This window comes from Phoca vitulina, unplaced genomic scaffold (assembly GCF_004348235.1).
Source record: "Phoca vitulina isolate PV1807 unplaced genomic scaffold, GSC_HSeal_1.0 scaffold4, whole genome shotgun sequence".
Lineage (NCBI taxonomy): Eukaryota > Metazoa > Chordata > Mammalia > Carnivora > Phocidae > Phoca > Phoca vitulina.
The window spans coordinates 1,955,661-1,969,437 of NW_022589707.1; the positions used below are offsets into that span (position 1 = coordinate 1,955,661).

General features: G+C 37.7%; 1 protein-coding gene across 4 annotated transcripts in view; it reads right to left on the reverse strand.

Annotated features, from left to right (window-relative positions):
* The window catches only part of CNTNAP2 (contactin associated protein 2), a 1,915,205-nt gene that overhangs the window by 874,435 nt on the left and 1,026,993 nt on the right, over window positions 1–13,777 (reverse strand). For all 4 annotated transcript variants that reach the window (XM_032401131.1, XM_032401133.1, XM_032401132.1 and 1 more), the window contains one exon: window positions 9,820–9,969. In XM_032401131.1, the coding sequence (XP_032257022.1) occupies window positions 9,820–9,969 (150 nt within the window). The remainder of the gene's footprint in view (window positions 1–9,819; window positions 9,970–13,777) is intronic.

Here is a 13,777-nt window from a genome sequence, read left to right on the forward strand (position 1 = left end):
GCAAGTGGGAAGCCAAAAGAAAGAAGTATTAAAAAAAAAAGTGAGAATTTAGCAAAGGCTCTATTTGATTACTTTCTAGATGAGCCAGACTAGACAAACTCATTTATTTGAATCTATGATCTTCTTTAAAATCTCAACAATGGAAAAGAGAAAAATGCACACACTCAGAAAGAATTTATTTCCTAGTTCAAAGAGAGAAGTTGATGTATAAATAATTGAATGCCCAAAGGAAAAACCAAACAAATGGGCAAACAAAATAAACACTGACAGACCTGCATGATCACGGGCACTGGCTTCCATTTTGGTTTTCTTCCTGCTCATACAGGAGTATTATTATTTGAATTCTCAGAAGTTTTTAAAAATAAGTAGCCTACAATCATTTCCTCTCTTTTTTGGCCATAGAGAATTAGGAATGCAGACAGAAATACCAATTATATTTATTGGGAAAAACAAACAAACACACTTTTCTCTGGTTTGTAAAGAAATACTATGAAAGAACTTCTAGAACGATCTTTCGTTTTCACTTATACTTGTGGTGGTCAAGGACGGATGCTTGTCACATCTTCCTGTTTGAGGATCAGGGTTGGCTGGTATAACTAGAGTCCAGAGATGGCCTTCTGCTGAGGCCATGGGCCCCCAGCCTGCTTAATCAACTACTAACTATGGCAACAGGACCAGGGTCCAGCCATTTCCGTTTGGTGATAGATGCTAACAGGCAATTTTGCGAGGGACCATGCCAACACTGCCAGCACTCTGGGGCTCTTCCTACTCAATCCCCTTCTTCCCCCTGATGCCCTCCTCGGGTATCAGACCTCCTCTTCCTCTTTCATCCCTGTATCCTTCAGAGGCATTCTGTCCAGTAAGTCTTTCAAATGTCTAATTCCATCCTAACCTCTGCTTCTTAGAGTACCTAAACAGACATATCACTCATGAAAAAAAAAAGCATAAATTTCTTCCTTTTTTCTTATTGATTGATTAAAATAATGTGTAGAATTTCTTATTGATTGATTAAAATAATGTGTAGAAACACTTATGTTCCTCAAGTAGTAACTTGACACATATCACATATTTGTAGCAGATATATGAGTTTTAAAATTTATTTTAAAATTTGGCTGGTTTTTTCAACTTAAGAGCATTTTAGATATGGAAAATACTTTCTAAAAAATACATAGAGAAATCATATTTAACCTACATATTTGTAGAGTTATCTATATTATTTCCAGTGTCAAAACATTATGTTCTTTTAGTCTACTGATTTTAATGTAGCAAAATTAATGTAAGAAGAAAGCACAAGGTGCCAGTGATAAATAGCCACAGCATTAAGACAATTCTTGCAAGTCAAAGAGTTTTTATAATTCCATGATTTTTCTTCTTTGAAAAACTACTTAGTTCTATCTTAAATCTGAATATTCCCAATGCAAGCCATTCAGAGAGCCAGAAAAAAGCAAAGGCATATAGAATATCACAATAACTCTACTTAGCCCAAATCCTAGGTCTAAGCAAATTTTACTTCTAGAGATATATAAAGGTCTTTGGAATTTGGGGCTATGTAATGAATACTTTCCTATCTCCAACAGAGAAACAGTTTCTGATGAAGTTAATGTATCCAATTTGATTGTGCAATTCCCTTCCTCTTCTTTGCCCTTTTCTTTTATGCATATAATTGTAAAACAAACTAATACAACCAAAAGCACTTTGGGAATTGGACTGAAAAAGAAATGTGTCTCTCCTTATTAATGTTCTCATAATGGAAAGAAATGCTTTTTTTAAAAACGTACTTTTTTTAAAGTGGGGGATGAATTTGCATAGAATAGCAAATATTGATCTAAATATTTACATGGGCAAGTAGTTGTTTTTGTACCATCAAATCCTTTTTAAGAAATTAATAATTGAGCAAGTTTCTAGGTTAACTCACTACAATTAAGGATGGGCCAACCCTCTGAAGTTGAAAAAGAGAAAAACAATATAATGTTTTATATAATATAATAATATTATAATATCGAACCAGGGTAAAACAGTAGAAGCACAAAAGAAAAAAATTGCATATATATGTACAAAAATTAATTGGTGGGTTTGGAAGCAATAAAAGAAAAATGAATTCTAATTGTTACATAATTAGCCAACCCAAATCAAATAAAATATTAACAATTTACAGGAATCTCTAAGGTTCTAAGTTGTGATTTCCTCATTTCTCATTCTGAAGTTTAATAAATTGTTAGTTGGTCAAAAAAAGTTGTCTCTTGCCATTTGCAATAGCACGTTCTGCATGGAGCACTGGGTGTTGTGCGCAAACAATGAATCATGGAACACTACATCAAAAACTAATCATGTATGGTGATTAACATAATAATAAAAAAAGCAAGATCTATGTTTATGAAAAATGTACTCCCTAATTTCATACTAAACTTAAATGCAGATGCCTGATTTTTAAATTTATTTGTGCTATCTATATATACCTAATAGTTGAAATCTTTGTAATAAAGGCAAAATTTCCTTAAAAAAAAAATCAAAGAGATGCATATTACACAAAAGGTGGGGAACTCAAGTATTCCAACATTAATAACAATGTTCAGCACTATGTAAATGTAGATGATGGTTAACTTTCATTTTATTTGTAAAAAGACAATAAGTAGTTTATCTCCTAACCCCCTCCAACCTCAGTATAATTGGACCAGGAGTATAGTTTGGATGGAACAAAGACCAGGAGGAGATTACAGTTAGGCCATACTTTCAAGCTGGAAGTACATCTACTCAGAGGTTATATGTGAACTAGTGTTTTTAAAAGACATTTTATTTTATAGCAGCTGCTTTGCTTTGAGTCAGTGTCCTCCACTTGTCTATTTCTGAGTGGCACTGTGGTCCCCAAATCAGAGACTGATTGGAATTTTAGTTTACAAGAGCTGGTTTTAAATCAGTAGACTCCTGACCCTTGTTATACCCCATGGGTGATACAGCAAAAAGAGTGTCTGGCAAAGACTTGAGAGATTTGGGAACTGAGTCAGATACCATCCAGGAAAACCAAGAGAGGATGCAGGGAGACAAGAAAGTGAGGGGGTTAGGTCACGGTCGTGTTGATTCTGGAGGAGTGATGACAGGTCGCTGCACGGACAGACACTGTCAGTTTATTATGCACAGGTCAGAACTAAGTTTTAGGCAAACACTGCCAAATGGACCCCACCGTGTAGAAGGGGAAGGAGGAAGTGTGGAACAGGGAAAGGGTAAGCTCTAGGCTTTCTGTCAGGCAGACTGGTGTTATCCTTGGCTCCTGTTTGTATATCACAACCCATATCCCGCCAGTGGGCAAGTCCTGTTGATCAGGACTTGATCATTTCCCACTCCCTCCGCTGCTACCTCCCAGTCTCTACCTTCCTTTATCTGGATTACTGCAATAGTCTCCACTGTGCGCCCTCATTTGATTATACTCTTTTCTGAAAACAGCATCCTGAGAGATCATTTTAAAATTTAAATTAGATTACGCCACTCCCCTGGTCCAATCTTCCAACGCCTTCCCATTTCACTCAGAGTAAGAGACTCCTCACCACCCAGCCCCTGACTGCCCCCATTCCTAAAGCCAAGCCGGTCTCCTTTCCACAAGCACCACACGCGCTCACCACCCATACACGTGCCTGCACTTACTTTCCTCTCTACCAGGGATGCTCTTCTCCCTGATCTCCTCACCTCCTTGAGCTCTTTGTCCTAATGCCATCTTGTCAACGGAGGCTTCCTCTGGCCAACTTACGGTAAGAAGTAATTCTCAACACCCCTCCCCTAAGAACTTCCCATCCTTTCCCGGATTTATTGACTCCACAATATACTCATTTTACCAATTTGTTATTTTGACTGGAATGTAACCTTTTGAGAGCCAAGTATTCTTTCTAACTTGTTCACTGTTCTAGTATGAATAATAATGCCAGGTTTTAGTAAATATTCACCAAACAAAATTATCTAAATCCTGTCTCTACTACTTATTAGTCATACATGTAGTACACTTAGATAAAAAATTGCACCTGATATAATAAAAATTATTTTATCTTCCAAGACCCTGGGAAGTTATACCTCTCAGATATGACAATGGAATATCATATGCTGCACAATCAGTATCCCTTACCTAAATGTTTTGGGGGTGAGGGGCATATGGCAGAAGCTGACAATCTATGTGGGAATAAAAAGTCCTGTGGCCCCTTGTGCATGTAACTGTTAAATATATCCATAAGGGACCACTGATTAATTTATTCAATGAATAGACAATGAGAACCTATTATGTGTCAGACATTTTTTCTCTAAATATTTGAGATACATTAGAAAACAAAACACAAAAACCTGGCCTTCTTCGTGCTCACATTCTAGTGGAGCTTCCAGCAAGAAATAATCCATATGGTAAATAACGAAGGATGTAATATGTCAGAGCATGAGTAAGTGCTGTGGCAGGGGAGGGAAGAAAGTGGAGCCGGAGGGTGTGGGGAGTGGGGAAGGGGCGATGCGCTGGAGTAGGGGGCAAGGACCCAGTGGTCCCCCTGGAGAAGGTGAGGGCTGGGCCGAGTCTCTGAGGAGAACTACATGAAAAGTCAAAAAACAAACTGCAAATCCACAAAGAACAGAAGGGTCTAGAAACAGAAACACAGGGGCAGAAGCAACCCCATGGGTGGTTGTTGGGTGAAGCAGGAGGGGCAGGAGGGGATTTGGGGAGTTAAAGGGATGATCTTAGAGCTGGAGGCTGGTGACGGCTGCAGCACTGTATACATTTACTAAAACTCACTGAACTGTACACTGGAAATAGGTGATTTTAGCATTTGTAAGTTTTATCTTAGTAAAGGTATTGAAAAGAGAGAGAGGGAATAAAGGAAGTAACATTAGAAATTATAAAATAAGCACGTAGAAGACTTGGAAATTGTAATTAGGAAACTGTAAAAGCAGTTTCTGGTATTACTTTGTCTGTACATTAAGCCAGATGTCTGATTATAATTTCATGTGATGTCTCGAATCCAGGATCTATAAAACCCTACAATGGGTAATTCTGCGTGTCAACGTGGATAGGCTCTAGTGCCCAGTTATTCAATCAAACATGACTCCAGGTGTTGCTGTGCAGGTATTTTGCAGATATGGATAACGTCTCAATCAACCAACTTTAAGTAAAGGAGACTATCCTTGACAACGTGAGCCTCATCCAACTGGATGCAAGGTCTTATGCGCAGAACAGAGGTTTCCCCAGATGGAGCTCAGAGTAGCTATAAAATTAGTAAGAGAATCATACAAACAACATAAAATGACAGCTTTATAAAGGTGAGACCAATGTTGCTGTGGAAGCAAAAACTATAAATTCCATGAGGGACACAGATTATGTCTTCTTTTTTGTCATGGTATATGGCCAGCGTCTAGCATAAAACCTGGCTTATACTAGGGGCTCTATAATCTCTTTGGATATAAATGAATGAACTTAGATCCCAGTTTTATAACAGAAAAGATAAATAAAACCATCAAAGTATATTTGGAAGGAAAGTCCTTCTTGAGAGCAGCCACCCCCTTCCGGGAAGACTGGCTCTGGAACTTTCTTACCTCTTCTCTTCAGCCCACAGCTCCTTCTCCTTTCAAATGAAAGCAACAGGGTAATAATAATAAAAAAATACCATCCCTGAAAAAGTTGAGAAATTTACAGATCCTTCTATTCTCTCATGACCATGGGCTCTGGCCTGTATCAGAAAGCCTATTACCAGGTAAACAGCCAATAAATAAATTTACTTTGATTATTAAAATTAACGAAGTCTTATCAAAAGTAATTCCAGTTGGGTGGTAGAGGAATCAAAAATTAAAGCAACCAAAATAACTCTTCCTGAGGAAACATCCCAAATAAATAATCTCTTTCTTTTTCTGTTTATTCCCAAGAAAGAACAAGACAAAATAATTCCTGGTGCTTAAATATCTGATCACAAGTGTTCCAGAGGAGAACTAAGACCTTTTCCGGGATTAGCAGGGCGCAAGCATGGAGAGATAAAGCTCCACGCTGGTAGGAAAGAGCAGGAAAGAATAGAAGCTACATGACCAGGACTTTACTTCAAAAGAAACAAAGTGTGTACACATCCAGAAGTCTGTAATTGAGCACACGAGGCCAGCAAGCCTTTAGTTAAGGCTTTCACCCAGTAAGAAAACAATTTATTTTTTACCAAGGAGGAAGGAATGTTTTGATTAGTGGAGAAGTTGGTCAGATACTTTAGATGAGCACATGGTCTGAAATCTTACATCTTCCTTGAAAGGGGCGGTCCTTGATGAGTTTAATAAAGACTCCATGTGGATTGGAAAGGGAGTCAGCACTTAGCATCCCCTGGAATCAGACCCTGGGTTTAACAGGTTATGCTGGCAGTGTTCACAACCATTATTTAAAATTCTACTGCCTTTCAATGGATGAAGAAGATAAATTATTAAAATGATCTGTCAACAAGTGAAGCCATGATCCCAAGCCGGGAGTGTGTTTTTCAGTCATATTTTAGGACAAGTCAATTTTCTTTCTACTCTACTAACGTTTCTTAAGATGTTTTTATTACAACATCTACAACTAACTTTAAATTTTTCAGCACAGGCAATAGGAAGCGTGTGTGTGTGTGTGTGTGTGTTTAATTTACAATTTAGAGACAGCCAGCATTCTACTCGGAAAGCCACATGCCAGAGGTGGTCACGGGCAGCCATTCCAGAGGCGGCTACTGCATTTCTGCTCTCTGTTCCTCTAATCAACTTACTAAATGCCAAACTGGGTTTTCTTTGGTGAAATGAGTGCTTTGTTAATCAGCATAAATGTTAGATAAATGTTAGGAAAGATATCTCAGTGGTGAAATTAAAGATATTAAGAATATGTAGTTTGACAAAACATCTTTTAGAGACACTCACAGCCTGTGTGTAGACAGGATAAGACCAGTGAGGCCAGTGACCTGAAGCCCTGGACATGGCTCTGGAATCTTGACCACTTAGTGATCCTGTGCCAGCCATCAGCTCAGGAGACTTTTTGTTGCTTGGCCCTGGCTGAGTGTGGCTGAATCCTGCTTCTAAAATACTGCGAAAGCTGCCCAAAGAGAACGTTTTATTCAAGGTATAGCAAGTCAGAGAGCTAGGACTTCACCGAGCTTACAGAACAGCTTGTATTAACTGCATTGTGCCTACTTGCTAATAAAAATGTTCATTTAATAAACGTCTGTACGAGCACCAGACCTTGGCCTGTGATTTCCTCTTACTGCTTCACGGTGGCTAAGCTACACAACAGCAGCTAATTCTCACTTATCTCACTTTTTGGTGACTGACGTCTTTCAGAAGAATCTGAAAGATGTGCATGCAAATTGGCTAAGGTTGATCTATAATTCTATTCCTCAGATCATTTGTGCCAGAATAACTTGAAGCTTAGAATTCTTTCTTTTCCCAGCATTCTGCATTGAGTTCTAGGAGTGGGGGGCTGAGGATTCTGAAATGTAACAAGTTCCCCTGGTGATTCTCATATATTCCAAGGATTCAGCTAATGAAGATAAAACCAAAGAAGCATCCTGATCATCTGCTGACAGCATTTCCCAATGGCAGACCAAAGACCAAAAGGGAGAAAATATGCCCTAGCCACTGGGTTTGAAACCAAAATCTGTAAAACAGTAGTAAATAGCACACTACGAAGACTTCATATTCCATGAACTCTGTGCCTTAAATTTGTTGGTTCTAGCTATGAGGCTACCCGTGTAGATGGAAATAGACCAAAACTCGCCTTAGGCATTCAGCACGCTCATCGACGGCCAAAGATATTCCACTGCCATTTGGATGGGTAGCTATTATGAATAGCTTTCCAACTGACTACTGTGATCTATTTTCTATGACAGCAATGAAAACTGTTGGCCAAAAGCCCATCATATTAAATATATTTTTGCAGGAAAACCAGTTGGGTTACTGGGTTACTTTCTCTCACATCAATAAGCCCCAGTTTATTCACTTATAAGACATCTTGTCTGACTTTCACCCAACTCATCAAATATTTATTGAGAGCCTTTTTAGAAACATGTAGTTTTTAACTTCCAACGAACACAGTGTAAGATTCAAGACAGAGAGGTCTCGCCCAGGTCTCTTGTCTCGGTCGTCACGCATCGTATCCTGATGTACAGCGAGAAGCACCCTGGCACAGGAGTCACAGGTCCTGAGTTCAGGTGCTGCCTACAAACTCAGTGGCAAGTCAGTGAAGTTCTGTGGGCTTCTATTTCTCCTTTTAAGCAACTGGGAGTAAAATGCTTGGCCTTGCTTGCTTTTCTAAATTTACTAATTCATTCATATTTCTTGGTCATCTATATTCCAGGAATTTTTCTAAGACCAAGGAGGATACAGCAGGGAACAAGATATACAAGATGACTGCTCTCAAATAGGCTTATTCTAATAATTAGAAATATATATAAATATACTGATATATAAACACTTAAATAAGCAAATAAGTGTGAATATTAATAAATATATTTTGAGAAGCAGATATATGTACACATATGTTTTTTAAAGTTTAACAAAGCCTTTCCTAAGAGTACAATATATTTTTTAGATCTCATATTGTGTGATTTTGGATGAAGAATTCAATAATCTAGTGAAAGACATACTGATTTAAACAACACACCTAGCACTTTAATAAAAAACTGTCCCTATATTTCATTAATGATAAAAAAATTCTGGCAGGATACATTTTTCAAATTAAAAAAAATATGCCCAGGTCCATGATAGAATATTTTTTCACATATAGTAGAATTTGTTGTTTTAAGAGAACCTTCTTTTTCACTTATTTTTTCGTTACTTAAGAACTAAGACATGTGTGATAAGATGGCTTTCCTGTAAGGCAACCTGTGGTAGGCAGCCTCGAAGATGTTCTCAATGCATGTCTCCTCATGTAATCCCTTTCTTTTAAGTGTGGTCTGGATTTAGGGACTCGATTCTACCAAACTGTGTATAACTGAAGTGATGGGATGTCACTTCCAAGACTAGATTATAAAAAATCTTCAGCTTCCATCGTGGAAGCTTTCTCTCTTGTTTACTGGTTTTCCCCTCCTCTCTGCTCCTCTCCCCTGATCTCTCTCAGCCTAATCACGCATGAGAGAGGCGGTTTGAAGAAGACAGGCCTGAAAATCAGAGCCACATGGAGGAGAATCGAGGCACCCCAGAGAACAACTGGCAGCATGGTCAACCGAGCGAGTGCACCTTCCTAGAGACCTACACGCAGCCCGGTGCAGGCTGCAGATAATGCAGTCACAGTCAAGTGCTCAGGAGGGAGAATAACCTCAGGAGGGACCTTGAGTCAGAATCAGCCAGCTAAACTACTCCTGAACTCATGATCTAGAATAACTGTGAGACAGGGGGGCCGGGCTGGCTCAGATGGTGGAGCATGTGACTCCTGGTCTCGGGGTTGTGAGTTCAAGCCCCAAGCTGGGTGGGGACCCTACTCAAAAAAAAACCAGGACTAGAATAACTGTGAGGCAATGTTTGTTGTTCTAAGCCACTAAGGTTTGGAGTAATTAATTACGGAGCAATAGGTGACCCAAGGATCTGACTCTTGAGGATAGTATTACACATATGAATGCATTCAGAATCTCGTGCTTTATACTTTGAATATTTGAATTAAACTAGAAGAATATGGTGACATTGTAAGAATACCTTTATCATGAAGAAGCATAAATTTGCCACTCTTTTTTAGCTCATGGAATAAGAGTTTGGTGCTTTCCCTGAGATCTGCTGAGTCTCCTGAATTAAATATAAATACTTCATAATCAAACTTCATTGAAACTGTTTCTAACAATGTACTAGTTAACCAATAAAAAATGCTAGTCTTACCTCCAAAAAAGTACTTCTCGCCAGTTTTAACTTGAAGAGGACTATTAGTTCGAACAGCTGAAGCCTCGTCTCCATCGATGGTGAGAATGGCAAAATTTTCCTTAGCCAGGAAACGAACCTCATGCCACTGTCCGTCATTCAACCCAGAACCTGTTAAGTAAAAAAAGTCAATTTATTTTCTAAAGATGGTACAGTTTAAAACAATTTTCAGTACCAACAAGGTCAGAAATTTGTTGATAAAGATTAGCATATTTTCATCTAGAAAAATTCAGTACTACTTGCAATTGATATCATGTTTCTTTAATATCAGAAGTGGTTCTAGCCTCCATTTGACAGGTAAGGCATAACAGAACCCAATAAAGTAGGGGAATAGTTATTAACGTGCCCTTGGCATACCTGGGAAAATGAATGGAGTGAATAAAGCTGTTTGGGAGGTGATGATGAACTATTTTAATTTAATTACTTATTTTATGATTAGGTTTATTAGAAGTCACTCTCTGATAACAAAATGGATTTATGACTTTTATCTAACATCTCTCTCTGTTTTTAAGAACTTTTTTGGTACCATTATTTTCTCTCAATAACCATGTCTGGCAAGTATATAGTTTGTAGAAATTAAGAACTAAAAACTATGTGCTAATTAACCACTCATAACCATAGGAAATAATGCCAGGTTTATCTGATCATTTATAAATAAGGTATCTTTATAATGAATTAGGTTATATTTAAACATACAAACCAACAAAAATAAATCAACAGCTCCCACTCCAAACAACCACATTTCACTGTGGCTTAGTACAAAGATCTTTGGAACCAAAAATTCTTTTAAACACTCCATTAGACAGATAATAACTTAAAGTTTTTGTTTAGTTTGTGCTCATTTTGTAAAGAATAGAAAACTAAGGACCAAACAAAGGAGATCAGCAACTGAACATAAGCATCTGGAAAGAGTTTAAGAAACACTAAGAGAGAGACACACAAAGAGAAATCTAAGAGGGTCAGAGTGGCTTTCTTTGAACATACAAAGGCCTTGTTATGGCAAAGGGAAGGGATTTTGTTCCAGGCCAGATAGAATAATTCAGAATTCACAGGAAGAAGTTACTTGAAGATACACTTCAGATTCACAAAAGAAAGAGAAGCCTCGCAAGTAAAGGGAGCTAAAAATGAATGAGAGCAAGTCAGTGAAGCACAGATGAGAGCTCCAAGCCTCTGATCGGAGGTCTGCAAATCAGTTTATGGCCCACCTGGCCTGCTGTTGTCTGTTCCTCTATGGCCTGAGAGCTAAAAGTAGCTCTCACATCTTTAAATAGCTGAAAACACATAATAATAATAACGACAATAACAACAACATATGAAAATTGTATAAAACTGAAATTTCAGTGCCCACATAAAGTTTTGTTGGAACACAGCCACTCATTTGCTTACATACGGTCTCGCTCTACAAAAGCCAGAGTCAAGCAGTTGCTACAGAGACTTGTTATCACTCACAAAGCCTAAACAATTTACCCTGTGGTCCTTTGCAGAAAAAGCATAAACTTTCAGTTGGCTGATACTATTAAACAGAAATATGATTTTAATGAAAAAAATTAAAGCCTGTTGGAGCTTCTAAGACTGTCACATATATGTAGTATTTACTGGTGTTACACTGGTAAAAAGCATTACAAATAACCACACCTCAGATATTTTTTTTTTAGGGTTTTCAAATTTTAATTTAGAAATACATATTCAGCACATTTTATTTCAATGGACAAAAATAGAAAATCCCTGCTCTAAAGTAATTAATACTGAATAACCTCCAAGTTACAAAATGTATAATATATATGCACAATTTTGTACTGTGAAATTACTATGTAAATGTAAAGTCTTATTCTAAAATTAAAATCAGTTAGCTGTCAGACAAGTAGTAGTGTTTACTGAAATATTTCCTCCTCAAGTGGGTTACGTCAGGGTTCTCCCACAGAACAGAGGCTCAGAACACTGCATCTTCACCGTAACATTTTTCTGTAGAGCACAAAACTGGGTCTAGTGTTGATTAAACACAGAAGTGCATGGTTTGGGGTTTTGCCTTTTAAATGTGATGAGCCCTGCTTTGAAATGCAATTTTGGGGCATGGATCCCAAGGACATCAATGTTACAAATGTTCAGTCTCAAAATTTAATTCTAAATAATCACGCATCCAGAAAAGGTCACTTATAAAATACCATCAGCTGACAAATCTTTCAGTTCTAAACAGTAGACCAGAATGCCTTTCTAAAAATTCTGTGAACATTTCTCCATCATACAATTAATTTACAAATGAACATCATCAGCTTAATTGTTCATAGCAAAAAGGTCTATTATTCCAATCAGATAAAAATAAAAAGGTTATTCTTTTCAAGAAAATTAATTACTAAATTAAAACTCAGATAAAAGCAGGCTTGTTGATAGCAACCACTGCTGCATCTGAGCTTAACTGTGATTTCTATTCATTTTAATTCCAATTATTATTTTGTACTTTTAATCTTCAAGAGGTATGCCTTAGCAATCTATGATAGGAATAGGCTCCCAGATACAATGAAGTTCAATTCTTCAATGGGGAAAGAATGATTCACTTGCTCAGAAGAAAAATACGCTACTTTTTAAAAAATTTTCTTCTTCCACATGTTATAAAAAATAATAGCCTGACAGCTCTTTTTTTTAAATTTTATTATGTTATGTTAGTCACCATACAATACATCATTAGTTTTTGATGTGGTGATCCATGATCCATTGTTTTCGTAGAACACCCAGTGCTCCATGCAGTACGTGCCCTTCTTAATACCCATCACCAGGCTAACCAATGCCCCCTCCTCCCTCCCCTCTAAAACCCTGTTTGTTTCTCAGAGTCCATAGTCTCTCATGGTTCATCTCTCCCTCCGATTCCCCCCCCTTCATTTTTCCCTTCCTTCTCCTAATGTCCTCCATGCTATTCCTTATGTTCCACATATAAGTGAAACCATATGATAATTGACTTTCTCTGCTTGACTTATTTCACTTAGCATAATCTCCTCCAGTCCCATCCATGTTGATGTAAAAGTTGGGTATTCATCCTTTCTGATGGCTGAGTAATATTCCATTGTATATATGGACCACATCCTCTTTATCCATTTGTCTGTTGAAGGGCATCTCAGCTCTTTCCACAATTTGGCTATTGCAGATATTGCTGCTATGAACATTGGGGTGTATATGGCCGTTCTTTTCACTAAATCTGTGTCTGTGGGATAAATACCCAGGAGTGCAATTGCTGGGTCATAGGATAGCTCTATTTTTAACTGTTTGAGGAACCTCCGCACTGTTTTCCAAAGGAAACAGTCAACAAAACAAAGAGGCACCCAAAGAATGGGAGAAGATATTTGCAAATGACACTACAGATAAAGGGCTGGTATCCAAGATCTATAAAGAACTTCTCAAACTCAACACCCGAAAAACAAATAATCAAGTCAAAAAATGGGCAGAAGATATAAAAAGACACTTCTCTGAAGAAGACATACAAATGGCTAACAGACACATGAAAAAATGTTCATCATCATTAGCCATCAGGGAAATTCAAATCAAAACCACATTGAGATACCACCTTACACCACTTAGAATGGCAAAAATGGACAGGGCAAGAAACAAAAATGTTGGAGAGGTTGTGGAGAAAGGGGAACCCTCCTACAGTGAAGTCTTTTTCCAGAGCAGAATCTAACTGCATTAGCTCTGTATATGGATATATTTAAAGATACAGTGTTCTAAGCTCAATATGCTACTCACTCTGATAAGTCCTTGCATTTGATTCATTTATAATTCACACTAAATGTTTTAGGAATTATTGCCTCAAATAAATAGGTGAGAAAACTGAATCTAATAAAGTTTAAGCATCACGTAGTAAATGGCAGAAGACAGAACTGAAACACAGATACATCTGGTGGCAGAGGCTCAATTCTTACAAACAAGAAAC